General features: G+C 38.8%; 1 protein-coding gene across 1 annotated transcript; it reads left to right on the top strand.

Annotated features, from left to right (window-relative positions):
* The first annotated feature begins 3 nt into the window (after positions 1–3).
* On the top strand, positions 4–27,370 carry DYNC1LI2 (dynein cytoplasmic 1 light intermediate chain 2). Its single transcript, XM_065640741.1, has 13 exons — positions 4–268; positions 1,335–1,408; positions 1,781–1,897; positions 8,115–8,345; positions 14,681–14,847; positions 15,187–15,280; positions 15,852–15,987; positions 16,330–16,441; positions 17,010–17,069; positions 17,825–17,866; positions 18,281–18,398; positions 19,397–19,513; positions 24,354–27,370. Exons 1-13 carry the CDS (start codon positions 174–176, stop codon positions 24,458–24,460), a joined length of 1,470 nt encoding a protein of 489 aa, XP_065496813.1. The 5' UTR covers positions 4–173; the 3' UTR covers positions 24,461–27,370.

Genomic DNA, 27,370 nt, shown 5'->3' with positions numbered 1-27,370 from the left:
AGCGGCGCGGCCGGGGGCGGCGGGGCGGCCGCGAGGGGCGGGGGGCGGCGGCGGCGTTGGGCCGCGGCGGGGCCGGCAGCGCGGGCTGCCCGCACAGCCGGGCCGGGGAGAGGGAGGAGCGGGGTCCTCGGCGGGCCCGGGTGAGGTCACTCTTTGTGGCTGCAGTCGGCAAGATGGCGCCGGTGCTGGTGGAGAAGAAGCTGCTGGGGCCGGACGGGCCCGGCGGCGCCGAGCTCCCCAGCGAGGAGGAGGAGGGGCAGAACCTCTGGTGAGCGGCGGCGCCGGGCGGGGGCCGCCTCCCGGGCCGCGGCAGCCCGGCGGCGGAGCCGAGCGGCTGCTCTCGGGAGTCCCGCGCTGTCACGGCGGGTCCTCCTGCTCTCCCGCGGCGGGCGGGAGTCCTGGGCCGGGCTGGAGCGGAGAGTGCGCCCCGCCGGGCCGGGCGGCGGTGGGCGCGGGCTGCCGGGCCGCGCTCGGGCCCCGCTGGCGGGGGCGGGGGGCGGCGGGGCCGGGGGGCAGTGGGGCCCTTGCCGGGTGTGGACGGGCCGTGGGGTGCGTGAGGGGAGCCCCGCGCCCCCCGGAGCGAGGGCAGCGTCGCTGCGAGGGGCGGGAGGGCAGGGGTGCGGAGCGCGGGACTCGGCTCCGCGGGAGATCGCTTGTTTTTGCGTCTGAGTAGCGCTTAAAAAAAAATAATGGCCAAAAAAATTGTGCATAAGATACAGTAATGGATTGTGGGAAGAGTTAGTCATCAGTTCAAAAGTAATGTTTGCAGCTATGTGACGTCTTATAAGGGAGAAAAACTTAAAAAAATGTTACCGCGTGAGTTTTAGGAATTATAAAAGCTCTTCTCAAAAAGGTGGCATGCTTTTGGTCTTTTGAAATGAACCTGAATCTCTGACTGTAGCATCATATGTGGTTTGTAAATAGAACGAGTGTGAGTGGATTGGCCTGCGCAGCTCTGCTGAGCTCACGGGTGCTGTCACTGGGCAGCGCGCCGTGTCTGTGCGCGCCGTGCGCGCCGTGTCTGCGCGTCTGTGCGCGCCGTGTCTGCGCCGTGTCTGCGCGTCTGTGCGCGCCGTGCGCGCCGTGTCTGCGCATCTGTGCGCGCCGTGTCTGTGTGTGCGCGTGTGCGCGTCTGAGCGCGCCGTGTCTGTGTGCGCCGTGTCTGCGCGTCTGTGCGCGCCGTGTCTGCGCCGTGTCTGCGCGTCTGTACGCGCCGTGTCTGTGCGCGCCGTGTCTGCGCGTCGTGTCTGTGCGCGCCGTGCGCGCTGTATCTGCGCGTCTGTGCGCGCACCGCCCTGCCTGTCAGCCTGACAAGGGGGATGCTGTTTTTCCAGGTCCTCGATACTGAGTGAAGTTTCTACCCGGTCAAGATCTAAATTGCCATCGGGCAAGAATATTCTTGTTTTCGGTAAGTAGCATATGCAAGCGGTTGGGTGGTTGGTTTTGGTTTTGTAGAAAGTGTGTTTAAAACAATGATGTGAACAAACTGAGGCATCAGTTTGTTAAAATTAGGTTATGTAATATGATCTACGGTATTATTGTCTTTAGGCTGATAGATTTATTTTCTTTTTGGTTTATTATCCTGTAAGATTTATAATATGTATTTCAACAAAAGGAATGCAATTCTGAGTAATTTAAGTGCTTTGTTCTTGCCACGGTATAAGTCCAAAAATGTACAAAAATATTTCTGATTGCTTAAGTGTGTTTTGAAAAAAATGTTTCTACAAAGTTAAAATTAATTCTGAAAGTGTCTTTCTTTCCTGTAAAAACTTACTGGCAGGTGATGATGGTTCAGGTAAAACCACGCTTATGGCTAAAATACAGGGAGCTGAGCATGGCAAGAAAGGAAGAGGACTGGAATACTTGTATCTAAATATTCATGATGAAGACAGAGATGGTAGGTTCATTTTATGTGTAATCTCTTTACTGTAATTAAGTAGCTGACATGCCTTTTTTATAACTGTGGTTTCATCAGTGTATTTTGGGTTACGCCCAAGTAACTGGTTCCGGTGTTGTTCTCTGTGTTTTAGAAGCTATATTAATTTCTTATAAGTGAAATGCATTTTACATTCAATGTTCATTCTCCCAGTTGCCCTTCTTACAGCTTGACCTGTGCATGAGAAAAAAGTACACTTGAGCGGCTCTCTGGATCCGTTTACTTTTAGGGCAGATAGATTTGCTGATGTTGACTTACTAGCAGATATAATGTAATTTGGTATGACTACTTGATAATGATAGAAAGTGATACATCCATGAGAATTTAATTCTCAGTATGGATTTCTGGGCATGGGGTTTTGGTGTTTTCTTGCAGGGGCTGTGTGCAGTATTTTGGTTAACTATAACTGGGGTATTTTGTTAGAATTGAGTGAGTGAAGAACAGAACTTTAAGTTAGAATTAGTATTTCTTTTTTCTCAGATTGAAACTTGTCTCTTTGCCCCTTGTCTGTCTTTGTTGTTGTTGATGATTGCTATTCTATATGGGAGGGGGATGATGACAAAAGACTGTTTAAAAGCAGGTCTAATTAACTGAATATTCCTATTTTTAGGAAGGCTAGGGACAGGAAGAGATGGGGAGTGAGTTTATTATCCTTGCTCCCAAGTCTGCCTCTGCTTCTCTCATTTTGGGCAAAATGCTGGACCTCTTTGTGTTAGTTTCCCTCTTCAAAAATGGGCAATAACAGTCTTCCTGTTTGTGACTTTGTTCTGAGTTGTCAGTTCAGAAGGGGGAAGCAATGGATGATGCCTTATCCATGTTTCTGAAAATAAATGAACTAGGAAGATCCTATAATGGTATTTTGGAAATGGAAATGTGCTGAAGACTTGCACGAGTGATTAAGTACCATATGTGACTGGTTGTTATGGAGATTGGTCCTGTGCTCACATGGTAGTAAACTGTCTTTGGATATTAAGTTATGCACAATTAAAGGATGAGTACATTGCCCTTGTCTTCAGTGGCCACCTAATCTTGCAGTTCCTAAACATCGTTTGTGCTGTAATTTTAAATGCTGAGCCATTCTTGGCTTCTTGAAGTTCTTGGTATAAGTGGTTTCTCATGCACAGTCTTCTTTAGTACTGCATAAATACTTCATGGGAGAAAAAACCACTGTGATTAGGAGTGTTAGGACAGCCCGTGACATCAGGCTTCTTGCAGCATCAAAGGAGAAGGTATTATAAGCAGAAAAATGTTTGGTGTGCCTTTTTTCCTGGTGCTCTCTTTCAAACCTCAAGTATGTCCCTACTTTGGAAATATTTTGGAGCTATTCCTGAGTATCTGGAAGTGATAAGTATTTAAGGTGATTAGGAGAAGCCTGTCATAAGAACTCAGGCATCACAAGCAGGAAAAAGAGACCCTTTTGACTGCCAGACTCAGCTGGAGAATTCATGTGTCCCTTTAATGGATGTGTTAGGATCTAATAATACATGCCTTTTTCTTTTCTGTCTCATTAGTGTCATCAGTGAGCAAAATAAATAGCAAAGTGGGTCAGGACCTCCCAGCAGGGAAAGATAACGCTTATCCTTCTCTAGGACAGGTTTGGGTTAGTTTCCTTAAACTCTTTGCATGCTCTAAGTGTGTGTATGCTCAGATACAGGTTTAGGAACAAAGCCTTTATGATTGAGCCACAATTCTTGGAAGCCCAGAAGAAACTGAAGATGGGCATTCAGGAGCTTACTATCACATATTCAGGTATCTGCTTTTTATTACACCCCAACCTATTCAAGACCAGCAAAGCACAAGGATTTCCAGCGGTGTCAGATCAACAGTGGTAACTGAAACTTCGTAGTGGAGTGAGAAATGTTTTCAACTTCTTTCCCAGGTGCTAGAAGATTTCTTTGCTCTCTCTGTCTTTTTCTTCTTCATTTTGGAAGAGTTTACTCTGTCCAGGAGAAATATTTTGGTCACAGTGCTGAGTCATTATCTACCTCCCACCTCCCTTTGAAAATCTTAAGGAAAATCTTCTGGTTTGCTTCTTATCCCCACCCCCCTTCGTCCTTAAGGGATATTTGAATCTGACTCTTCCTACCTTTGAAGTAAGATTACTCTAGATTGCTAGGTGCATATCTTAGTTTACAGTTACTTTTTTCTTTTCCCCTAAGGATTAGATCAGTGATTAAAGTGTTCTCTTTTTTAACAGGAAAATTAAGCAAATACACAGAAAGCACCTCTTTTTTGAAGAACCCCCGTGGCTAATACAGGTGGCCACTAACTTTTTGGTTTTCACTGTCATCGGCTTTTTTCTTGGCAGTGACTGGATACCAAGATACACGTCCCCACTGCATTGGTTGTTTGCTGCATCAGTTCTGTTAGATGTTAGTTGTCCAATGTAACGCTCAGTACTCTGGCCCCTAGGTCTCAGGATAGCTTAGAATAAGTTCACTACTGAATCTCTGCGTGAAAAATCTCTGTCCTAGGCTATCAGGTCAAATTCTGCCTAGGCTAAGGCATTTGTTCAAGAGGTTTAGGGATGCCTGAGAAATAATCCTGAGAGAGAGGATTCTCTTAGATCATTAGCCCCAGGTACAATATCCTTGGAGGGCATGGCTTCTGCATACATGACACCATAGTGCATCTGGATGAAAGCACACACACACACAGCACTAGCTCTAAAGTTAGCTCAGGATATTAAACAACCTTGGAGCTCAGGCCCAAGAGCTCTCTCTTAGTGGAATTTCTCAGGGAGCACGACCAGTTTTAATTTTTTGCCTTTCTGTGATGAACAGGTGTTCTGTGCTGATGCTGGCTAGTCTGCTTTCGAGAGCTGAGAAACTTAAGTCGTAGGAGGTAGAAGAGAGGCTCTGCATAATTTTTTTAAAGGATATGTATTTCTGGAGTACCTTTCAGAGTCTCTTGCAGTGACGGGGCAGAGTTAAAGTGAGGACATACAGGAAGACAATGTGACAAACTGCCTCGCCTGGTTTTGTAGCGCTACTCTGTGGCAGGGGTGCCAAACTCATTGTCACCAGGGGCCGCATCAGCCTCATGGTTGCCTTCAAAGGGCCGAATGTAATTTTAGGGCTATATAAATGTAGGAGTAGTTTGACACCACTGCCGTATGAGTGAGCTGGCAGTTATGAACACCGTAGAGAACTTTCAGTTGAACTGCCTCAGATTACAAACGCAATACAGTTGTCCTGACTTTGCCAAATGTGCCAATGAAGTAGAGCCATTCTGTTGTTGCATTCTTTCTTACAACAAAATCAAGTAGTCTTGGTTTTTTTGCCTCAGGTTTGGACTGGCCTCAGTCATATAAATGCACATTGCAGTGGAACTGGTTATTCCACATTGAGCCAAGTGCAGCTGGTACACTGGTTTCTAATGGGAATTTTTTATTTGAAACATCTTTAAAGTAGTTCTCTTGAAAATTATTTTTCCCTCTTTTCCTTCTCTTCATAGCTTGGACGAGGGATTTCTAGTTACCACTGATACCTTCTGAGTAAATGCAGGAGGTGTAGTTGCAGTTTGCAGAATCAACCATCTGCAGTAAAATTCATCAAAGCTGGAACATATTTTCTATGGCTAAAGGGATAATGAAATATTGACAGGATTTAGAAATGTAGTTTTAGCTAGTATTTTAATAGTCCTTAATAAGTAGCACCTGCTTTTCCAACAGGATCTGGTAATTGCTGTGTTTTGGTGTCTCATGTCGTAGCCGCTATGGAAGGTCTAGTTAACGTTGACATCATATGACTAACTAGGAGCTTGACGTGGTGCTGACAAGGTTGAATTTGCCTTCAAGTCCTTGCCAAACTGTGAACCACCGGTACTGTATTTTAAAGTGTGTTTTTTATTTGTAGCAAATGTAAATCACGAGCCATACCTCTTTACTGTAAGAAAGGAGGAAAACCTTTCATTTTCATGCAGTGTTATCTTTTTTTAAAAAAAAAGTACATTTCAATGTCGGTGCTGGACTTCCAGTCTTCCTAGCAGATTGGTTTCATTTGAGTGATAGTTCCACCTGCGTTCTAGTTCCAGTCTGTGTTCTAGATGTAAAGTAGAAACTTAAATCCTTAAGTAGGACGGAGTTGTTTAGCGAAGAAAACCTTTGTAGCTTTTAGGTATTGCCTTAAAAAGTGGCTTAGCAGCAGTGAACTAGGATATTAATTAATTTTTGTTATTTGATAAGGTGTGAAAGTCTTTTCTGCCATCACAGCACTCTCTACAGGAGAAACTGTGAAAGTGCTGATGGGAATTGTATACTTCCATAGACTATAGGTAGACCTAAGTTGGGTTTTTAACACTTTTGTATTTGCTTCAAGGAGGAGGTCAATGTCTATTAATAACCTTTCACTCATGGAAAGCTCCCAGGGCTTTTATTCACTGATAGGTTTCTGATTTTAGGAATATAAAAAGGATGCTTCTGGGCTGCAGAGAATAATGGAGTCGTGCGCTGATGTTTCATTTACTATTGTGAAATAGTAAATGTCTTCACATTTTGTCCTAGCTTCCTTTCTGTTTTTCCAAACTTTTATCAGACTTTCCCTCTGTCCTTAGAGGTCTTCCGACAGCTTTAGGTTTGTACATCCAGTGCTGTGAGAATCTTGTGTGGTATCAGTGAGACGGCTTCCTGAAGGGGGTGAGAAGAACAGGGGAAAAGAGGAATATGCGAAGATTAATTTCTTAGATACAAAATTATTACTGTAACTGTTTACTGTAAAGGATAGATATGAGATTAACAGTTAGAAGAAGATCTTTTAAGTTAAAAGCGTAACTGTTGGCCTATTTGTGTCATGACTGATGTTTCAATGTCTCATGACAGCCTAACAGTACATAAGTAGGAGCATAACAAATGCTAAATGAAGACTGCCCACGTATAGCATCTTGCTATAATCTGTCTGTAACTTGGCTGTTCAGTAATTTTATCCAAGACCTGATTAAAAGAATGGCATGTATATCTCTGTGCTCTTTTTTTCTTCCGATTTCCTTAGTCGCGTTTCTGCCTTTTTGTAGAGCCAGTGTTTTTTATCCTGATGGATTATTTCTTAAAGTTATGATAACTACAGTGATGGGATTTATTTTGTGAAGTTAAATGATTTGGAGCACAGGGCAGGGAAACATATTGAGGCAGAGTAATCGTGAAGTAATTGTGAAGAATTGTGAATTTTGAAAATCTGGGCTCTGCAGTGGTTGGTTTCCTGATCCGTGTATTTCAGAATTCACGTATCTTGCATGTAATACCTGTGGAGACCCACTGTTCCCTCTGGACAGATGTAGTGGAATAGGGAATATATCGAAAGAGTCTAGAAGATAGTTGTTCTGTTTCAGGAGGAAGTTCCAAGGATAATGCTGCTGCTGCTGTTGTTGTTGTTATTATTATTATTATTAATTTGGATAGATTTTATTGTTTAGAGTACCTGATAAATCATTCCTGGATGATGATCCATTTTCAGTTTCTTCTGTTCTTGCCAAAGTTCACATTTGGGGTAAAATTTCTCATGCTATCTTTCTAGGGAGAAACACAAAACTAAAATACCAGATCTTTTGTCCAGTACTCACTCTATAAGGAGCCTGCCAGTAGGAGCCAGTGCTAAGTCAGTGTGAATTAAGAGCAGGTAGCGCAACTTTACAGTTTGGGTGGTTGTCAATTTATCCTGTGATTGCTCCTCCTCCTGTGCTAGAAACCTAAGCTGCTTATTGCCTGTATCTTGTTTGCAGCTTACTTCTGTTGTGAGACGTCTTCAGTATGTTAAACCAGCTAATGTGTCAGAGGGACACCTCAGACTTCCCTGCTGGCCTCAGCTAGAACCACCCCCTTTTGAACTTGGAGTTAACATGTGTCAATGTGTATTCTAGTTTTACTCAGAATATACATATTTTGTATTCAGGAATGCTGTGCAGTATCTAAAAACTGTCGTGTCAGCTGTCCATAGTAAAAGCCAGATAACATAAATTATTTTTAAAAGATTCTGAACCTAGAAAAAATCCTGTTAAATGAAAGCATCTACTGGGTAATGTAGGCATTTACATACACACCTGTGTTGAAAATAAACAGGCAAGATCTGCTGGTAGTTGGGGTTTGGTCTTTCATTTAACACTGATATACTCATCTGTTTACTTGTAGACTAGCAAAGCAAAAAGTTGGCATCTGTTGAGTTACAACTATACCTTTTCTTTTCAGATCATACTCGCTGTAATGTTTGGATTCTGGACGGAGACTTGTACCATAAGGGGCTATTGAAGTTTGCCGTTTCTGCAGAATCTCTGCAAGACACCCTTGTAGTGTTTGTTGCAGATATGTCTAGACCTTGGACTGTTATGGAGTCTTTACAGAAATGGGCCAGTGTCTTGCAAGAACATATTGATAAGATGAAAATTCCTCCAGAAGATATAAGAGACATGGAACAGAAGTGTAAGTTTTTGCGCATCCATATATTCTGGTCCCTTTTTTTTGGTGGTTGTTTTGAACCAGCTCTTGCAGCTTTCTTTTGTAATGATAAATTTCTTCAGAGTAGTGTTTTAAGAATGGGTTGGATAAGAATTACTTTGAAATTGTGATTACAACTCTAATTCATAAAGACTATTAGGTTTTAAAACAACTTTTCCTTTTTTGCTGTGCTAACAAAACATCAGGTAAATTAATGGTCTAAATCCCTTGCAATAATGAGATTTTGATAATTTCATTTTTAAAAAATGACTACATACAGAATGACATTTTTAAAATAGTGACAAAATTCAGTACTGAAGTGAGCTGTCTGCTCTCCTGTGGTATCTAAGCCAGGTCCCATTTCCATCCTGTGTTTATCTTCCAGTAGGTCTCTTTGCCTTTGTTTTTCACATGGCTTAGGCTGTGATCCTGGTACATCCAATTGTCTCTGCCTGCAGCCATTCCTACCTTGTGACTTTAGGAATGTTGTATAAATTAACTTTCTTTCCTGGCATATCTGTGGCAGGAAAGAATCTTGCACTGGCAAGCAGTCACCGCTGCAGTGTTGTTTCCCGCAGCTTCTTTCCTTTCCTAAAATAGTTCTGAATGTTTCTTGAGAGTTTTTTGGGTTTCCCTATTGAATTACTCCAAAATAAATTCCTTCAGTGGAAAAGGCCTTAGCTGCAGTGCAGATTCAGCCTGATCTTTGCTGGTTGCTGCTTTTGTTGAGGGGTGGTGGCTCCCTGCAAATACTGTGTAGGAGCTTCCTTAGATTCACTTTAGGCAGCAGTGTAATCTGTTTGGCATGTGAGCATTCACATGTATTTCTATAGCTGATCTCCTTTCCCAAAAGGCTTGTGCCTATAGCATAATAACTAGAGTTTAAACTTAATGACAGAAACCACCTGGATTTGATCACCAGCTTATATATATATTAAAAAAAGTAAAATCTGACCATTTTTAAGGGGAAAAAAGCTTTTTTTTTTTTAAATATATGTGTGAGAGATTTTTGGGAATGGGAGATGAAAAGGCAGGTCTAGTCTCAGAATACAACAGCTAACCCAATTTGCACTTTTCTGAGGCACACCAAATTTTATGGCAGTCCAAATAAATGTAGAATTTGTGCACTTTTACTTTTGAAAAGGGAAGTATTTTAAACCTTCACTAAGAGTATACTGTGTGGAGGAGCCACTTACAGCTATGGCAAAGCTTTAGCACAGTGTTTAGGGTACTTGGAACGGTATCATCCTAAGATATTTCTAAATTAAAGTCTCGTAGAAATTCCGTGTTTCTCTTGCACTTCAATAGAGTCGAGAGCAAAGGAAAATTTGAGAGCTGGCTAGCTCACAGGCTTGCAGGACTCTGCCATGTGATGGCTGAGCAGTGAACTTCAGTATCGGTGTGCAGGTGAAACGGGCCCTACTGTCTGCACCCCCAAACTTCCATCTTTCTCATTTTCTCAGTCTCTGTGTGGGACGCTTGTGTCGTCTCAAATATGCGTCTTCTGAATTCTTGCAAGCTGGCCCTAGGGCCAGATCTGTGCTCTTCTCTTAACAGCAAATTGTGCTAAAAGAAATTCCTATTCTCGCTGTGGGTGTATTAGTGTAGCTGCTCAGACCATATAGAGCACACATGCCTGAAGAATGCCTTGTGATTGCAATCCATCGCTAAAGCTACACCAGCAAAGTTTACTTATTAAAATCCAGCTGTGTATGCTTACTAAGATAAGCTGCCACTTAGAAAATGGAGAACCACTGTGTTGGAGTAGCCTGGATGTAAAAAACCTGGCATAATAAAGCACAGATGTAAAGCAGGCAGTCAAAATATAGAAACAGGGTGCAGAGTGAAGGAATGTGCTAAATTCATTCCTGTAAAGCCCCCCTGCAGCGTCTCCCCGCTGGGAGGTGCATGTTTGACTTCAGCTTGCAGAGCCACATTCCCATACACTCGCTTCTAGGTAGAACCTGCGGCATGTGGACCAGGCTCAGTGTCCACAGAGCTTTCCCCAGCGATTACGCTCGGTACCAGTGCCTGTAGTTCTTGTTGACCCCGGGGAAACATTTTCTAGTATTATCCCAATAGCATCCATTTAAAGTGCTGCTAGGTTGTTCATTCTCCATTACAAAGATCTTATTACCACTTTCCAGAAATCCTTTTGTTAGCTTACCCTTCTCAGTGGAATTGAACTTTGGACTGCTTGTCTTTGATTTCAAGGGTTCTGTGGCCTTTCTCCACCCAGTCTTTTGTCTTGTGTTTGCTATTTGAGATACTGACTCTTGGCTTGGCTGGGTGGATGACGCTGGGCTCCATCTGGTGTACGAGCTTTCCTTTTGTGTTAAAGAGCTTCCAGAGTGGGAGGCAGGACACACATACGGAAGCAACAGGCTGCCTTGAAAGAAATTGAATTATTCAGAGTATACCAAGAGGATTGTTTTGTCTGTGCTCACTCAGCTGCTCTGGAAATTCCTTGCTAAAAGCTTGGCCAGTGTGGATTCAGATAAATAATGTCAGTTCAAGTGTTCTAATTTAATTCAGGCTCAATTATGATAAATAATTGTTTAGATAACACACATTTGAATACTTATTTTGGGGAGGATCTAAATTTTGCATCCCTCTTTCTGACAGCAAAGCAGAAGACTGTCAAGAATCAAGAAATGCAGAAAGGAAGTATACTGGTAAAATGGCTATTATATTAATGTCCTCTGGAGCATTTGAAGCTAAACACCTGAAACATAGTAGTACATTTTTCTGAAAATTAAGCAGTGTCCCATTTAAGCTGAACTAGTTTCAGATTCTCTGCCTTTTTTTTTTTTTCGTAACCACAGCTCGAAGAATTCTTAACCTAAAGGATAGAATAAACTTAATTTGCCCAGATGTTTTTTGTCTAGGAATTCTTTTCACAAGACTAAAATTTATGGTCAGTGAAGATAGTGCACAAAAAAAAAGCTGCATGAATTGATTGTGAAATTTAATAGAGTGTAAATACAGAACGACTGTCTCGGGAAAATTTTCTGTGTTTTTCTTGTTCTGCTGTTCAGTGTCTTCGTGATCTAAGTAGTTAAGTTGTAGTGTTTGTCTGCTCTTTCCATATTGCAGTTAAACAGTGCTCCAAGACTGAGGAGTTTATTGTTACTAGAACAATCAAACCTAAAAATAATTGTGGATTGCTTTCTTGGTGGTACTTCTATTCTAGCTACAGTCAGCTTTCAGTAGCTTGTGTAAATAAGCAATAAGGTGAGAACAAAAGGGTTAACTGTAGACTTGTATTCGTTTGCTGTGTTAAACGCAAAAGTCTAAATAAAAGGCTTTTTTTACCTAGATGAGCCACAAGTTTGGCAGATAAATCAGTAGCACAGGTGTAATTTTTATGGCATATCATCACCAGGTGATAATTTTTCGAATGTAATAGACTGTTCCTAGTACTCAACCTTACTGATAGGTAGCAGAATATTACTGATTTGTCAGATGAGCATTTGCTTTTCTGGCTTCCTATTTTATGTGAATCATCTTATTTCCTGTTTAAAAAAAAAAAAAAGAGAGCCACAGTATTTTTCTTCTACTTCTTAATCAAGAAAAGAGTTATTTCTCATACCATAGAGAATGTGATTCCTTAACATGAATTATGTGGAGGAGAAAATATTCATAGCTCACTAGAAAAAAAAGATTTGTACAAGCCGTTTGGGTGCATGATGAACTTTATGGCCATTAAAAGTGTAAGAGTGGAGATCAAGTGAGAAACAGATATTGGAAGTAAAGAAAAAGTATTTAATTGCTGTGTGGCACTTTAACTGAAGTGAGCTTCTTTATTAGCTGCTTGGGCTGCAGCTTGTTGGTAAGAGGTAAATCTGACAGCACTTGTGGTATAGCTTTACTGGGATTTAACGACTAAAGTTTGAATGCTAATGGGGGTTCAGTGAGAGTCTTTTAAAAAGTTTTTAAGAGCCTATTGCTAACAGGCACTTAAACCCCTTTAATTCAGAAACAAGCGTATCTGTGTTCAAGATACAGCAGTTTGAGGTTCTTACTAGAGCTTCTTTTGCCTTCTTTTAACTCTGGTAGTTGCTTGTTTAGCGGCCACCCTTGTTAACTGAAGCTGAGTGTTTTCTCTGTTATTTCTCAGTCTCTAGTCAGGGATTAATGCCAGACCACGTGCATTATTAACAATCTTCAATAACAACGTCTCCAGTTTGTTTCTTCCTCCATGCACGGATCAGGCAGAGCGAGGTACGGCCGGGCTGATCGCAGGTCTGTGGAGCGCGGGGTTTGGTTCTGCCTGCTCCTGGGGAGTCTTGGCTCTCGAGGATTATGGTCTTCATTGCCATTCAGCAGAAACTCATCAGGATGTCCGTCAGATTTCTGAAGTTTCTATGTTGCATTTGCTCTTATTTATATTAGTAAAATTCTTGGGGAATCTTAAATAATGATTTATATCATGTTGTCAAGAGTCTTACTGTTTTCAAGAGAGGCTCTCCTTTCTCAATTTTGAGGGGGTTTATACTAATAGATAACTCGGTAAAGAAAAATATTTCTGCTCTGATATGACCAAAGCCTAGGAAACTAATATTGTCTGATTATAATGCTGTAGTAAATTGAGAGCAGTATTATCAAATATGCTTTTACACCCAATTAAGTCAGAGAGGCTTATCTGAATGATTGTGGTGGATGTAAATGGTATTTTTTAACTGTTGTGATATACTTGTCTTCAATAGGGCTTTTTTTCTATCAAGTACTTACCAAAAACCCTTCTGTAGTTAAATACTCTGGAATTAATTTGCTTTCTGTGAGATAGTCAGTAAACATATTTAATGTGCAGAATGTATAATGGAATTTTGATTTCCAGTTGCTGAATATGAAACAGTACTAGAGGAAAGGATCTCTTTGAAAGCACTGTTGTTTCCTCTCCACCAGAAGGCACTGCCTCCCCAGGTCTAAAAGCAACTGAATTTGAATATTTTTTAAAATTTTCTTGGGATATATTGAATTAGCGATTAGAAGTCTTATGGTCTATATTTAATGTGTGTTTTTTAAGCTTTTCTCTGGACTAGACCTTCCTTGTTTTCCACAGGAATTACACAATTTTATAATTTAAATAAAACCAGCAGATTGTGCAGCTTTGATTCTTCCGATTTGATCTTCCTTGCACATGCCCATTCTATTGCAGGCATGGTTCCTATTTTGAAAAGGTACAGTGACTTCATTTTGCAAGATTTGTATTTTAAACTATTCTGAGGTTTTCCCACTTCCTAAACCTCAGCAGTATCCGATGGCCTGCAGTAGAGTTGCAGTTCCTTCCATGTCACATGGATGGATGTGCTGAACAACACTGTCTTTGTGACTGTGCTGGAGATTGGGAGCTTTCTCAAAGAGTTTTCCTCACTGTGCGTACGGTCAGCCTGCTCCCACTATTTATAACATAAAGATGCTTTCAGGGGGGCAGCTCATGGGGCTTTGCTTGGCTGTTTCTGAGTGCTCCTCATGGCCGGGAGCAGGCACATCCCATAGGCAGATGGATCTGCTCTGGGGCGTTCATCCTGGAAAAAGACAGAAAAGCTGTGAGTTGCAGCCCACTTTTGATGAAGCCTGCGTAGGGTCGCAGTCCACTTCCAAAATGGAGTTAATACTAGTTCTTAGGCACTTCAGTATTTCATAGTGTTCAATATTATTGGAACATGAGTCATTACCATAAAATTAAAACATTGAAAACATAGAAGGCATCTAGTTTCCTCTGGACTCCATTATAGTTTTCCAGAATATAACAGAATCTCTTCAGATAACATTTAGAAGTCATTGAGTTTGTATTTATACAGTGTATTTTTTATGTTTCTAGCATTTGACTCCTGCAACAGAAATGCGGAGTCATGGAAACTTAAATTGAGTCATAGTTTATAAGACAGAGTGGCTGTTTCAGCTTGGTGTTTTCTGTGTCCATGTACATTTTCACCATGCTTTCTTCCAAAACTAGGTACAAATTGTGCTAAGTGGTAACGTAGCTAAACTATATTTATATTTTCTGTTATCAGCTGCCCTGTAATGAAATGCAGTGAGTTGAGGAATGTGCATTTGTGATACCGTGATATCTTGCCGATAGTTTTGATTACTTGTCATGGCTACAAAATGCACTCGATTTAGCTCGCTCTAAATGTTGGTGGAGAATTACTGTGTTTGAAGGGGGCAACAAGGCTTAAGCTTGCATTCTGTTCTCATACAGTGCCTCATTAGAAAAGGAAAAAAAAAGGTGAGAGTTCTAGTTATTTGTAGATTGATTATGGTTTATAAAGAGCTAGTTCCTTTATACCTTAAGAAGATCTCTCTCTTAATAGTTATAAAGGAGTTTCAAGAGTATGTAGAACCTGAAGAAGGCTACCAAGGATCACCGCAGAGGAGAGGCCCTTCTTCTGGCCAAGAGGATGAACACGTTTCTTTGCCACTTGGAGAAAATGTGCTGACTCACAACCTTGGTATTCCGGTGCTGGTAGTTTGTACAAAAGTGAGTTTCTGGTGCTGTTTGCTACTATGGAAAAGTGTAATTACTTTTCTTTTGGAAGGCATGCTTTATACAGGCATGCAAAATGAATTCTGGATTAATAGTAAAGGGATATATTTTAGAAGTAAGCTTCTGCCATCAGTGTCAAGTTTTAATTTTGCAGAAGGGTAATAACCTTATCAATTAAATGTTAATTACTTTGTCTTATGATGTATTGGTGACACTTTAAAACCAGAGGCTCAGAGTAAACGCGATGTGTTTGTAATACCAAGGAAGATGTTTTAAGATGTGCTGGGAGTGACTGGGTTCTTCTGGTTTTGGTTTTTTTTCCCTTTCTTGCAGTGCGATGCAGTGAGTGTACTGGAGAAGGAGCATGATTACAGAGAAGAACACTTCGACTTCATTCAGTCACACATTCGTAGATTCTGCTTACAGTGTATCCTTTCCTGCACTGAAGAGATTTGCTGTAATGTGGAAGCAAGAAAATATGTTTTAGTGTCAAATTGCACGTAAAGTTAATCTGAGAAATTGCACTTCAAGATTGCTTGGTATTTAGTTATTTACTATGTAGCATTTGTTGTTTTGAAAATGTTGAGAGGTGTATAGAACTTTGTATGGTTTTTAAATTCTGCATGGAATTCAGAGCTTTTGTTCCTTTACAAAGGATTTATCTTGCATTTCGTGAGGTGGTTTTTCTTGATTTTCCCCTCAGTACTTGCAATTTCCATGTAAACCCGAGATTTTGGCAGTTTCTTTAGTTTTTGACTTTTTCAAAGTTAAGTGCCTGGGAAAGTAGGCAACTTTTGTGTATGTCAAGAGAAAAGTATCATGAGTCTGCTCCTGTTATACCCCCTTCCTCTCCTGGATACTACATGGCTACAGCTTTTGCCTTAAACTGCTTCTCAAAATTAGGTCTAGTAAATATATGTCCATTAGGTCCTGTTTTGAAATTCTTACTATAATTTAAAAACTATATCTTAACATGTTTTCCTTAAATAAATAATCAGATGGGGCTGCCTTGATTTATACATCAGTTAAGGAGGAAAAGAACCTTGATCTGTTGTATAAGTACATTGTACATAAAACATACGGTTTTCAGTTTACCACACCTGCCTTAGTGGTAGAAAAGGATGCAGTTTTTATGTAAGTCAGTTGTGTAAGCAGCATGGTTTCAGATTATTTTATATTAAGCATTACACTTCATATAACTATATATAAAAAGAACTTGAATGGTTTGTGTCATTCAAAAGCTTAGTATGTGAGTCTTCTGAAATCTTGAACTAAAAAACCAACTTAGTGCGTATTATTTGGGTAACTGGACTCAGAGTCTACCATTCCAGCTTTTTACTGTCTTTGGAATTTAACTGAGGATGAGGACTGACCTGTGACAGAATTGCCGTATTCAGGTAGAGGGCAGTAAATAAATGGTCTCTGTAGAGACTGCTTTTTGTGACTGAAAAGGCAAAGCTTTCCCTCTTTTTGTAGACCTGCTGGTTGGGACAATGAGAAGAAAATTGCCATTTTACATGAAAACTTCACAACAGTGAAACCAGAAGATGCATATGAGGACTTCATTGTGAAACCTCCTGTAAGAAAGGTAAAAAGCGGTAAACTCTTCCCTGACAAATAAGAGCAGTTTGCTTGAATGGCTACTAATAACTGCTAATATTGAAGAGCTCCAAATCTAAATGTATTTATTTTTTTAAGCCAAATGTGTGAAACATCAGGCTTTCATTTTCCAGTTCACCTTAGTGAATGAAAGGCAGTCCAGAAATAACCACTTCACATGAGCCTTTTTGCATGCATGGGGCAAAACCAGTTTTTGAAAGCGGAGAATACCGTTGTAGGACTTCAACAATTTTCATGATGAGATTAATACCAAAGCTTAACAAGATGAATGTGAATATTACCCAAGTACTCAACTTTCTGGGAGAATACCCACAGACTGCCATCAATGGTAGTCTGCTCCATTCACTTACAGTATTGTTTTAATGACAACTTCTTTAATGTTACTACTCTTTTAAATGTGAAAGGAGTGGGTTTTTTTTAAAGTGAGAATCATATTAGAGATGAGACTCTCTTTCTTCCCTTTTGATCATGAAAACATAAAACCAGTTACAGCAATTTCAGTTTTTACTTCTAATAACAAAATATTTTTTCAACAGTTAGTCCATGATAAGGAGCTGGCAGCAGAAGATGAACAAGTATTTCTTATGAAGCAGCAGGTAAGAATGGAAGAATGAAACCAAATTACTAAATAAGAATTTACTTCAAGCTCTCCATTGTTATTGCCTACAGTTTTTAATTCCTCATTTAAATCACTAGATAGCCACTTTTCAGCTTTGCAAATTCGCATGTAGTTGTGACATAAGACTTTTCTTTATTTTAACAAAGGCAAATAGAAAATATGGCCACTTATCTTGGCAAGTTGGAAGGAAAATATGCTGAGAACAGAAATAATTTACATTTCAAAGGAGAAGAATGAGAAGATAATTTGAAATTTCACAGCATAGATATATTGATCTGTAAAATACAAATACTTAGAAAACATCTTCGTGTTGCAGTTTTCTTACAGCCAGAGGCTTGAAAGACTCTAAGATGTCAAATTTGGGTATGCTGTGTCTTGTTATTTTCTTTACCGCTCTGTTGTTTTAAAAAAACAAAACAAAAAACAGAATGCAAACCAAACCAAAACCAAAACTTTCCTGTATAGTTGATTATAAATGTAGTGGTTACAGACTTGGGTGTCTGTGGTTCTGGCTTATTTATAGTTCTGGGCTGGCTGTGTAAGACAAAGGGCTGAAGCTTATTTATTCGTTTTAACTCTGTCCTCTAGTGGTGAAGTCTGGAAGTACATAAATATCAAAGGAAGACTGTAAATGTCAGAAAAAAAAATCAAATAAGTGTTAGCTTCACTGTATTTTATTTCTTTATATTTTTCTGAAATATGTTTAATATTCTTAATACGTTGTTTTTGCAGTCATTCCTTGCCAAACAGCCAGCAACGCCTACAAGAGCATCAGTAAGTAGATCCAAGAGAAGAGTAGGAGGTGCTTTCTTTCCTTCTAGAGAAGAAGGAGCGATTCTAACCTGTAGAGATTCATTTTGTAAATGTAAAATACATAATCTCCAACTGCAGAAAGTAAATAATAAAAAAGGCAATATTTTAAAATGTTGGTTATAAATTGCTTAATTGTAATTCACTATGGTAACACAGAAATATCTGATGATTATTGAACTAAAAATTTACTACGGTGATTCATCCTTTCTTTCAGTGGAGGCACATGCCTAAAATAACCAGTGGTGTTTTCTTTGATATTTTTTTTTTCCTAGTGTGCATACACTACAGTGCTAATATAAAGGTTTAAAAAGTAATTTGTATGTGATGTTACATTTGCTTTCTTCTCTAATTTGTGTGATTTGGACTTTTTTAAAGGAATCTCCTGCAAGAGGCCCTGCAGGATCCCCAAGAACTCAAGGCAGAGCTGGTCCTGCCAATGTACCCAGTGCCTCACCAATAACATCAGTTAAGAAACCAGATCCAAATATTAAAAGTAAGAATGAGCATTTTATTGTTTTTATCATGTGTTATTTCCCTTAAAAAGAAATCATCTTCTGTAGAAAGATTTTGCAATTTATTCAGTAATGGTGTCGTTAGTTTAATAACAGGAATGAATTTATGACAGCTTCAGGTTTGATTTTCTTTTTTCTTTTGTTATTCATATGGTTTGAAGTAGAGTTCCGTGACTGCCAAGCAGAGTCAGAGCTCAAATACATTGTTTCCTTAGGTTGCCTAAATACATCTATTATGCATCAGTTGGATTATTAGAGTGGGGACTGCTTTAAACTACACGCAATTTTATACTTCACATCACTTATTCTGGAATCCACAATGAAACCTGTTCTGCTAAACCTTCTCTTGAATGCAATTTTTTATAGTAGATGAAGATACTTGGGAATTACACCATCCCCCCTCCTCCTCAGCCCTAAGACGGAGCTTGGCGGTGTGGGCTGGTTTCTTTCCTCTGTGTGCATTAAATAAGTTGGTAGGGCCAGCGTTGTTTTTATGGTGACTGGTGCCAAACCTCACCCACAGTGGGTACCATCCTCGTGCAGTTCTGGATCGTGTCTCATTGCTGCATATCCATGTTCCAATTTATGAAAGGTAGTGTGGCGCGAGAGACGGCAGTAGAATGTCTATGCAGTTTGTTAATGGACTTACAAATCTTTGCACATCCATAATTAATACGTTGTTTCTTGGATTCTACATGTAGAAAAAAGCATACAAATGTTTAGATTAAAATCACCCCCCCCGCCACCATTCCAGAAGAGCAGTAATATGCTCTCAGTCATTTCTGACTTTGCCAAAGAATTGAAAGGACTCGTGTCTTTAAATTGAGCAAGGAAAGATTCTCGTATTTTAGGTTTATTTCATTGATTGGTAAGAGGGTTGTATATGTATGTAAAAAATAAGTTCTATCGTTTACCAGCACTAACTATTCTGTGATATATATATATATATATATATATATATTTTTTTTTTTTTTTTTAGATAATGCTGCAAGTGAAGGTGTCTTGGCTAGTTTCTTTAACAGTCTCTTGAGCAAAAAGACTGGCTCTCCTGGGAGTCCTGGTGCTGGAGGAGTGCAAAGTACAGCCAAGAAATCAGGTATTGGACTTGTGATTGAAGGCTGGTTTGCATGTTTGCAATATTTTATTTGGCCCACATTGGTCTAACAGTGTGTATCTTTTAAACTGCTCAGTAAAGTGACAGACCTTGACAGATGACAGTGCCAAGATGTACAGTCTTTAAGAAAGAACTAAACTACTGCAGCTTCACAACTCCAGGGCTTCTATTAAGCCTGTTATAACTTGATTATTCGAGTGAGATATAAATAATATTTGAGTCTTGATCATATTCAGGAAGTGCTAATTTTTTTTTTTTATTTTTTTTTTTTTTACTTTAGAATTCCTTCCTTTCTTGACACTTAAGCGTTGCTTGAAGGAAATGCGGTTTATTGGGGTTGGGATGTAGTCTCCAGTCAAACTATAGAAATCTCTCCAAAGTTCAAATTTATATAAATTACTTATTATGACAGCATGAACTTATTATCTCATAAACTACTTAGTATTTCATTGTGATCCAACACAACAGATAACACTGATCAAGTGGATTTGTTCTGTGTATGTGTCTATGACTGCATTGTATGAGATATTTGCTGATAAGTAGTTGTACTAGTTTAGGTGAAAATAAAAGAAACTCATTGGAATACTTGGTACCTAGAATTTGACTTATGGCAAGTCAGGGTGGTTTTGTTTGTTTTGGTTTAGCATGGCAAATTCTGTAAATTGTCTTTATCTTTATAATAAATAACAAGAAAATAATGGTTTGTATTAGATATTACTTATATAATATTATTGTATCTACAGTGTAAAAATATTTCATGAGTTCTTTCTTAATCTAAAATACCATTTTCAGTTACACACTGAAAGGTGTCCCCTGCTTCATCAAGTGCAGCCTTGTGCTATTACTGACCATAATGTCAAATCAATTGCTTTTATAGAAATAGGACTATAATTAGTTTTTAGGGATGCTCTTTATCTAAAGCAGAATCAGTTAGGAAGTTCCTGGCAAACAAACTCTGAAATAAAAGATGTAATGTCATCTCTTCAGGAAGCCTATTCTGTTACTTAATTTCTTAGTTATTTTTTCTCCTGTACAGTCAGTATTTCTTTATCCCAGTACTGCTTGTCTTGTTCGAGTGGAGACAGAGATCAGTGTAGCTATTTGGCTTTTGCATATCTGGAAGCTCTTACTCTTTTACCCGGGACTTTTGTCTGGACAACAAAAATACTTTTCTGTCCCCTCTCCTCATAGGACATGTTTTTATAGCTCGGATAATCCTTACTGTTCTCCTTTGGAGTGTCTGCTCAGATGACCTGTTTCTTTTGGTGCTCAGAAGTGAATGCAGGTCTGCCCTAAGTTGATGTTACTTAATCTGTGTTATGTATTGTGCTTCTGTTTTGACATCTCATCATGATGCTCAGGTGTTTTCATCTGTATGATGTTGATCAGGATTTGTTATTACAATACAGCCAGTTTAATACAATTTCTGCCTCCTAGTAGGAGGTTTTCTAGTCTGTATCAAGTTGTCTTAGTATTTCAAAAGGTTGTAGATTTGCTTAATTGTTGTTTTGCATTCTATTATTATGCATCACTTTGATAATTTATATAAATAACTTTTTACCTCCAGTCCTGTCTTTCAAAATCCTTTATAGTCTCTTCAAGAATTCTTGCCTACATATCTGATATATTCAACAGTTGGACTGGGTAGATTGCCGAATAAAAATATTGACTAGTACTACAGATAACTAATGGGTAATTTTATAAATTACAATACAGTAATTTTTCTGAAATATCACTAGTTTATTTATATGAAGGTTGTGTGAGATGTGTTATCAACTACTACTCCCTTTTCCACAGGACCTGTTATCCTGTCATAGAAAGAAATTTGGTTGGCTTGACACAACTTGTTGGTAACAGATGCATGTTGATTGTTGTGATGGTAGGCTGTTTTAAGCACCTAAACCGTAATTGCAATTTCTGGAAAAAAATACTAGAATAAAAACTAGCTAGTCTGTAATGGGCCTTACTCTTCCCTCTTTCAGTCTTCTAGAACATTATGTGCCTTTCAGCACTTCTCAAAGATAACAAATGGCTCTGTGTACTTTTTTAAAAAATTTCATTGTGTGAACATTAACTTCTAATTGAAATAGTTATTTCTCTACTGAAACATCTAGAAACAGCAGTCATACATCCTTTCTTAACTTACTTGTTTTCTTAGACTAAATTAGACAAGTCGTTTTCTAGTCTTCTACTAGAGCTTGAGCTCTGTTTTCCTTACTAGTTTCTTCTTCATTTGTTCCCATCATTGACTTACCTTTCGTTGACCACGAGCCGTGAGAATGGTACGCAGCACTCCAGACAGATCTCGCTGCAGTGCCCGGTACAGCAGTTCTCTCTCTTTGGTGGCCATTCTTCTCATGAATGATCTCAAGATGGCAGTGGGCTTTTCTTGGCTGCGTCAAGTTGGCAGCTCATGCTCATTCCTTGACTTTTGGAACAGAATGATCGGCTTTCATTCAAAAGGGAAAAGGCCTCTTTCTTGTCAGCTGATATGCTCACATCGTATATTCAGCCAATGTAAGATTAAATTTTCCTGAGAAGGTAAGGGCTGCTAACATTGGTATCTTAAAAGCTCTTGTCGAGTTCGCAAGGTAGTTGGTGCTGGTGATAACACGAAGGATTACTTGCTCTTTTGTGGAAGAGTTGAGGAGAATATCTTGGAGAAAGTCTTATTTACAGCAGCATTTTCTGTCTGAGTGAACATGCTAAAATGATCTTTTAAAGCATTTTAAATGTCTAATCTAAGCTGTTTAAAGAACCCTAAGTTTTCAAAAGGTTGACACTAAAAATATTTAGCTTTAAAGAGACCATCTGTTTCTCCCACAGCTATGAATATCCTGTGGTTGGAATGCTGAGATTCTGTCACAGGATGAGGGAGACATTGTGGATCTCAACATACTGGTTGGCCTAACGGATTGATTGGTCTCTGCTGTGTTAACTTGCACTTGAGAGAACTCTCTCATCTGGGCAGATGCTGCCATGTCTTGTCCATTTCTCCTGCTGTGCAGTTCCTCACCTGTCTTATTTACCTTTGTCTTTCTTCCACGTGTAGAACATGATATTCCAAAGAACTTCATTTGGTGGTTTCTGTGGTGTATTATTTTTCTTGGCACAGACTTCTAGACTTAAAAAGTTATTTCATTTATATTCACAGATTTGGAGATTCGCCTTCACCTTTCCATTCCTGTGCAACAGATAAAGAACTAGGGTTCCCTGCTCTCACTCTAGTCTAGAAAGGAGGATACATAATAATTGTGTAAAACTCATCTCATTGACTAAGGCCATTACTATCCTTAATATTTTTGTAGGGAAACTGAAAGTGAGTTACCAGTTTAACTTATAATGTAGGGGAAAATTTTATTCTCTTAAAAGAGCTCCTTGTCTTTCTTCTTTGAAAGGTGCTCACCTATGATGGTGGTAAAGGGGAGTGTGTAAACCTGCCTATCGTTGAACAGCTTGGCCGTGTTTTTTGTGTGCAATATGAGGTAGTTGCAGGACACAGCTGCTTGGTGTTCTTTGGAGGCTTAAGGTTCCAGTTCATCTAGCATTAAAAAAGCCACAGTTTTTGTTTAGATCTACTTCTGTCTGAGCAAGAATTTTGCATGGTTTTTATTGTTTTAGGATTTAGGTTTTTTTTAACTCCAAGGCACCATGAGTTTACATGTAAAGTGTTTTGTCCTGTATGCTATATTACAGTTAATGTACTAATTTTAAAATTTTGTTTAAATACTCATGCTTTGAATAGATGCTGTTAAGAGTACTGTGGCTTACAGCTAGTGCTTAAATCTAAAACTTTTGTAGTGATTAAAGGTAACCTTTTAACTTGGTTATGTCTTTGTACTTTGGAAAAAACACTTAAATCTCCAACAGTTAAATCTTGCCTTCTTAATGTTTTCAGCATGTACCCTGGAAAAAATCCACCTAATATTTCACACACATTTGAGCTGGAAAACAGATGCTTGTTAAATTCTTTGGCTATGTAAGGAAGCTGTACATGGTTATATAATCTACTTTTTGTCTAAAAATATAGCTTTTTAATCTTAAATGCTTGTATGTACTAAGCATATAGAATATTTAGTTCCAATTTTAGTGTTCAGTTTGTCTGTGGGTTTATAATTTTCGGAATGAGAGGATTAAACTGACGGTTCAGTTGGAGAATTGTTAAAAAGTTTTGAGTCTAACATAAAAATGTAAGATATGCTTTTCCATTAAATACTTCAGTGTGTCTGTTTCCAATTGAAGAAGTCCTTTGAAATGACTGCTCTGAGATATTACATGAATATGCAATTCATGTCCCCTTTTTTAAGGGAAAAGTTGTCTGCAGACATAAAAGAGTTCTTCCTGTTAGTTGTTTAATATTAAAACACAGCAAGTGTAAGTGTGACGAAACAAATGTGATTTTCGTAGCAGGTGTCCTATGTACCTTGGAAAACTTGTGGCTAAAATCTGGGTTTAAAGTCAGTCCTTGCTATCAGTACTAATAATAGGACTATGTACAGTCATTTTTTATAGAAAATTCTAAATGTGATTGTTTTCAAAATGTTAGTTGCTGTAAAATATATCACAGATTTTCTTTGCGTTATGCTGCTGTATAATTCAGCATTTCATCTCTTTAAAGTCAATCAAATCTTAGTATTTATCAGTCTTTATGTAGACATTACCTTGCATTGTGTCAGGCCCTGTGTTCTTGGGCAGGTGGTGAAATAAAGAGAAAATAAATGATACATTGTCATATAAAAGCTATTTTATGAATACTTGTACTCATTGATTAAAACATTTAATTGAAATTAAATTGTTTTAACCTTGTCCTTTTTCTTTTTAGGACAAAAAACAGTTTTGACAAATGTTCAAGAGGAATTGGATAGGATGACTCGCAAGCCAGACTCTATGGTAACAACAAACTCTCCTCCAACAGAGAACGAAGCTTGATAGCACATAAAAAATGCATATGTAAATGACCAAATAACTATGTACATTGATCTGATAAGACCAGGAATTTTCTGCTATGGCAGATGCTATCAGTTTTCTTGGGGCAGGGGAAATGAGCTTACTCCATCATTGCCTTGTCCCAGTAAAAAGTGCACATTCAGGAAGTTTGCATATAAAATCCCTCTGTATACGATAACCATTTAGAGTTTATATAGGGCAATTCTTTTGGTTTTGGAGGTAAGCAGGTGCAGCTGCATTTCCTGTTGGGAAGAACACAGAGAAGCAAAATGGAGAATTCTTATTAAAATACTACTACTGATTGCACACAAGGCAAGAAAGAGAAACTAAATCCTCTTTCAGAGTTACTGGAATTGGCTACTTGTATGTTTGCAAATGCATTATATTCTTGGAAAGGTGGTGGTGGTGTAACAGAGCATTAATTAGGTGAAAGAAGCCTAGGGAGGGAATGGAGCCCTGAAAGGGGAGACAGATTTGGGACAGTGAGAAACTAGAACGTTGGATTGACTGGAGAGGAGCAATGTTGTTAAATCCTGTGTTTCACATAGGGTAAATAATCACTGTTTTCAAAAGACTACTTTACATTGGAGAATTCCAGGCCAAACACTAAGCGTCATGGGAATTTATTCTTGTTATAAATCTTGGTTTAGTTTTTAAAAAAGTCTAAGAGTGTGGATGCCCTTTCTGGTGTAGCTGACAAAGGGAGAAACTATAACTTGTTTAGATCCAAGTGCCTGGCACAGTGTGTGACGTGTCTTTAGGAGGTGCTTGAATTTATTGTGCACTGTAGTACAAACAGTCACTGTTTGGTTTTATTTTAAAATGGGTAGTTTGGCAATTTGTATTTAATTTTAAATCCTGTTTTCTGATAGCTTCTGCCTTTTTTTACGCCAAGAGGCTAGCCTATGAAGAATGGTGGGTGACGTATCATTTTCCCATAATGAAATATGCTACAGAACACTCTCAGTATTTTTTTTTCTTACTTTTTGTAACTAAATATTAGCTACCAAGCTAAAATTGATTCCTGCCTTACACTTATGGAGGTTTTTAGAAAAAACTTTCAAGGCCCTAGTTCCAACCACATCTGCTGCAGGTGCAGCCAACTGCAATTCTGAAGGTAACCTAAAACGTATGAATGTGTACATGGTGAACACACTTAATAACTTGTATTTTCTCTAATGTAGCATTTCATTTGGAAAGATGGGTTGTGGTTGTCCCCGTTGCTCTAACGGAGCTCTGCCCGTGGTCACATAAAACCATCATTCTGTAAAAACAAACAAAACTGCTATTGTTACTGAAACGGCACTTTGATTTTATATACGGTATGCTTGTTTTACATGTACACACTACCATAAATTAAAAATACCAAGCGTATTCTGTGCTCTTAATGTTGAAGGGAAAAACCACAATTTGAATTTTGCAGAGTTTACTTTTTATTGATATGAACTTGTACTAAATCTGATGTCTGGATATAACTTCCCTAATATATATTGTTACTTAAATATACAGAATTAGATTGACCACTAACACAGTACTGGATGTTAACTTCAGATCCTATGTTACATCAAGAGGCTGTTCTTGTAAGTCTGTCTAAACGTTATCTAGAAAGCTACGAGTATTTACTTGCCTCTTCCACGAACTTTAACATGAGTATGTTATTTGTGCCAGTTTTTTTTTTTTGAAAATACTATATTTTTCTTTTTTTTTTTTCTTTTTTTTACTTTTTTAAAAAATAAGCGGTATGACCTGAAGTTATACAGTTGTGTAGATAACAGTTAGCCTAAGGCTGCGGACAGCTGACGGGTCGTGTGGATGTGCTTCCCGGTGTCACGGGCGCCAGCTGCAAGTTACCGCACCAGAAGTAATTACACACTGTCCTCCTGACACTGAGAATTGAGATCGGAGATTAAAACATCAAAAACTTGACAGGAAAATTGAAAAAGTGTGTGATCATAATGGGATATAGTTTGAAAACCTCAGTCTGAAACTGCATTTTTTTCTCATCTAACTTGATAAGCACTTTCTCTAGTAAGATGGCTAAAACTTAAAATTGAAGTACTTTCCAGTTCTACAAAAATGTTAAATACACTAAAATCGATCAAAACTGATAACGTATGATAACTTAGCAGTGTTGCAGAAAGACGCTTCTGACAAAAAAGGAACAGATTTCCGGTTTCTAATTGCAAGTGAATGCTCCTAGTTTATTGAAAGAAAGTTGTAAGTAATGTAGCATCCTGTGGTTGCCGAACTCTGTCAGCTTTGGTGAGCTGCACAGTTGTTAATTCTGGTGTCTTCAAGCATTGGAACCAAAGGCCAAATTGCAAACAGCCTTTACGTTTTCAAGTGAAACTTCATTTTATTTGCAGATACACTTGTATGGTAGACTGTTTAAACTATTATATGACTATATTTATATGCATTATAGTGACTGCATCTACTGTTCACGTTTAAACTAAGAAAACAAAAGATGAAAGCATTCAACTTGAAGCAAATAGAAAAATTTAAAGATCGGCCCTCCATAAAAATGCTGTGGTTATGCTGCTTGATTTTAAGTTTGCACTTTTTTTTATTGGCATTTTAAAAAACTGTTTAAACTGAACAGAATTTCGTATTTTATTTAATTTAACTACGTTGAAAGTGACTGCTCTGTACATCATGAACTTAACAATATACATGCTGTAAATGAAAGTTCACTGTCCTGTATACTAAGTTTATTGGGGTTTTTTTCCAACTTACAATTAAGACTGCAAATGTATGAAACAAACCTTAGTCCATTTGTATGGCTTTAACCAGGTGCAGTATGCAGTCATGTGGAATCTTGCTTTCTAGTGCTGGCAAAATGAGGACATCTTTAATTACTGGCTTCAATAAACACGAATCCAGACTGCTTTA

Source organism: Caloenas nicobarica, chromosome 9 (genome assembly GCF_036013445.1).
Source record: "Caloenas nicobarica isolate bCalNic1 chromosome 9, bCalNic1.hap1, whole genome shotgun sequence".
NCBI lineage: Eukaryota > Metazoa > Chordata > Aves > Columbiformes > Columbidae > Caloenas > Caloenas nicobarica.
This window is presented reverse-complemented; position numbering and strand designations above follow the sequence as displayed.